The sequence below is a fragment of the Lathyrus oleraceus genome, chromosome 2, assembly GCF_024323335.1.
Source record: "Lathyrus oleraceus cultivar Zhongwan6 chromosome 2, CAAS_Psat_ZW6_1.0, whole genome shotgun sequence".
Classification (NCBI taxonomy): domain Eukaryota; kingdom Viridiplantae; phylum Streptophyta; class Magnoliopsida; order Fabales; family Fabaceae; genus Lathyrus; species Lathyrus oleraceus.
Window position 1 is genome coordinate 357,278,505 of NC_066580.1, and position 3,751 is coordinate 357,282,255.

Here is a 3,751-nt window from a genome sequence, read left to right on the forward strand (position 1 = left end):
CACAAAAATCATATATAAAACAAAATAAGTTTAGCATTATCAACGCATGTTACTTGGATGTTTCCTTAAACGTTCATATATACATGGTAACAACGACAACGAAGCCTTCACGTGTCCAACATATTGCGAAGTTTTATGGAAAAAAATATAATATTTTTTTTTTAAAAGTAAAGATCTATTTTAGTGCTCACAGAAACCTAAATTAATTCATAAGAAAAAAATCACTTTTTGACCCGTTAATATATTTTTAAACCATTCTTTTCTTCTATCTATATTGGAAATAATTTAAAATTATTTTTCATTTAATAATAATTACGTGCAACGTAAAAAATCATCAATAAAAATGATAATATATCTTACTTAATTATTTTCCTCATTCTTCCCCTCGTTCAATTTCTCCTCGTGTTTTCGAATTTACATGTTTTGTTCACAATCTCTTTCCTGGACTTGATAAATTATCAGCTTGATCACTCAAGTGTTCTTTCTTGGTTATCATCGATCACAAAAAGGTTATCGTTGATATTCTCCTACTCTACAATGATATCTCATATCAGTTAATGTTATATTCTTCGAGTCTATTTCATATTTCGAGTCCAACCAAGTAACTTTGGAACCCTTCAAGAAATTACTCTCACACTTCTTCTAGAAGTTATTAATGTCCCGTCAACCATTATTCTCAATAAGCCTAGGGAGCCTGACCCACCGGATATCCCTATGGTTGACCCTCTCACTTCTCGACCACTACAAACATATCATTGTCGTCACCCAACATCTGTCATACATGTCCCTGAAGTCATTGCAATCTCTCCTCCAACGTTGTCTCCGTCACCGGACCCGATCCTGGTGTTTGAGTCCGATATTTTGATTGCCCTTCCAAAAGGTATACGTCAAACAAGAAATCACTTTCCATATTATATTGATTTATGTTATCATCGTATTTCCCGTTTACATTATACTTCTATGTCTTCTTTGCTTCTGTTTCTATTCCTAACACTCCAGGTGAAGCATTATGTCGCCCTAAGGGGAGACAAACAATGATTGACGAGATATGTGCTCTCCAAAGTAGTGGTACTTGGGAACTAGTTCCTCTACCCTTTGGGAAGTCTTTGTGAAAGTATGTTCCTCAGGGGACAAATGTCGAATACAAGGCTCCGATAACATGTGTGACAATATATACCAGAAATAACACACTAACTAATAATAAATGATGGAGTAGAAAACAATAAAGAACACAATCAAATTATTTATCCAGTTTTGTGAAACTACACCTACATATGAGGGGATGAGTCCACAATTCAAGAAAGAAAATTCAATATTAGTAGCCTAGTACAATTATACTTACAAGCAAGAACAAACCATATGATGTTTAATGCCTCTTCCCAACTACCCAATGAGTTTCTATTTAGAGTCTTCCCCTAAATATGAGAACCTACTCATTTTCTTCTCTACCACAATCCCTATGACATGAGTAAACAACCACTAAACCCTAGTGATCAACTTCAATCTTCACAAGATAAAGAATGTTAAAAGTTACAACTCAACTAGACAAACTTTTTATGCCAAATTACTAAAACAGAAAGGTGTACATAAATAATGTTAATTACAACTTAAGTAGACAAATCTTGTATGCCAAATTAATGAAACATAGAGGTGTACATAAAGATTCAACATTAATCCTCTAAAGGAGTTAGTGTGAATATACGACACAAACCTAGACAGTCTAAGATCTTCAATGGGAGTATTTGTCTTCCAGTGCAAGTTTTAATCTCCTTATATAGCAAATAACTCTGGGCTTTTCCCTTGTGGATCTTCAGATATTCTCGTCCAGAATCTTTGCACAATCTATTGGATATTTGATTTGCTCCTTGAATATCTCTAACAAGATATGATTTGTTTTTATTTCAATTTCAAATTTAAAGCTTCATTTAAATCTGACTTAAAGTGCATCCAATAGTCAAATAAATCATCTAATCATATTGTTAAATCAATAACAATAAAATCTTTGACCAATCTTCTGCAGATCATACTCCAAAATGCATATTCTGGCGCCTGTTGCACAAGGCCCAGATGTCGTACCAACATGTTGGAGCATTGCGTCTAACATGTGATCTTTTTGCAACATCATACAACTTTATCAAGCTAGACCAATCTTGAACACTTGGACACTCCAAGTTGTTGTTTTGCTAAAATTCAACCAATCTAAAAGGCCAATCCCATAGGAACAACACTTTAGTCGATTGTCATTAGATTTATATTGTGAAGGTCGGCCTAGATGGTAAGATTGATCAATTTAAAACTTGTTTGGTAGCCAAAGGACACACTTAGATTTTTGGATTGGATTATAGTGATACTTTCTTGCATGTAGCCAAAATGGCATAAGTTAGACTTTTTTCGCCATTGCAACCATTCAAAACTGGCATATTCATCAACTTAACATCAAAAATGCATTTTTACATGGTGATGTTGAAAAGGAAATATATATGGAGCAACCACTTTGGCTTGTTTCTCAAGGGGAGTCATCGACTATGGTTTACAGGGTACACATGTCTCTTTACGGTCTTAAGCAATCTCCGAGAGCTCGGTTTGGCATATTCAACATTGTAGTACAACAATTTGGTATGGTCTGTAGTGAAGCTGACTATTCTGTGTTTTATCATAACTTAGCCCAATAGTGTATTTACCTTACTGTCTATGTAGATGATATTTCCATAACTGGTAATGATCAGCAGAGACTACTCCAATTAAAACAATATCTCGCGAATCAATTTCAGACAAAATACCTTGGTAAACTCCGCTATTTTTTGGGTATAGAGGTAGCTCAATCTAAAGATGTTTTGGTGATTTCTCGGTGTAAATATGCTATGCATATTTGTGAAGAAACAAATTTGCTGAACGCTAAACCAATTAGAACTCCTATGGATCCAAGTGTCAAACTCCTACCCAATCAGAGAGCTTTATCTGACTCAGGAAGGTATAAGATATTCGTTAGAAATTTGAATTATCTCACGGTCACTCATCCAGACATTTCTTTTGCAGTTAGTGTAGTAATCCAGTTCTTAAATTCACTTTGTCAGGAACACATGGGTGTTGTTATTCGGATTCTGAGATACATCAAATATGCTCCAGGAAAAGGTCTTGTGTATGAAGATAAAGGACATACTAAGATATTTATATACTCTGATGTTGATTGGGTAGGGTCATCCATTGATAGACGATCCGCCTTTGGGTATTGTGTACTTGTTAGAGGAAGCCTTATATCATGGAAAAGTATGAAACAAAATGTAGTTGCAAGATTAAGCGTTGAGGCAGAGCATAGGTCCATGGAAATTTTGTTTACTAGTATTTTAAGTAAACAATCATGAGTTTTAATTCACTTAAGAGATTAAACTCGGAAAAAAATTCAAGGACAATTTGTGAAAGAAAGTGCAACAAAAAGTGTGTGTGATTGAATCTTAAATGTTTGAATGTTGACAAACTGAACGTAAGTTTTAACTGAAAATAATGTAAAATTGCTTTGAAATAAGAAAACAAACAAAAAGAATAATGAATTTCATAAAAGTAAATTCTTTAATTGGAAATACTTAAAGAAAGGACGCATACATACATTTTCTCTCACAAATTGTTTCTGTCTGTGACTTGGATACTTTAGTTCTATAGAGAATAAATGAAATTTGTGACCTTGATCCCAACAATGAGATCCACTTATATACTAATACAATAGTAACTGTCGACAATGATTATTTTCACAAGA

At 33.8% G+C, this 3,751-nt stretch overlaps 1 protein-coding gene across 1 annotated transcript; it reads left to right on the forward strand.

Moving 5' to 3' along the window:
- The first annotated feature begins 2,525 nt into the window (after positions 1-2,525).
- LOC127123260 (uncharacterized mitochondrial protein AtMg00810-like) lies at positions 2,526-3,362 on the forward strand. Its single transcript, XM_051053495.1, has 2 exons — positions 2,526-2,616; positions 2,698-3,362. Exons 1-2 carry the CDS (start codon positions 2,526-2,528, stop codon positions 3,360-3,362), a joined length of 756 nt encoding a protein of 251 aa, XP_050909452.1.
- The last annotated feature ends 389 nt before the right edge of the window (positions 3,363-3,751 follow it).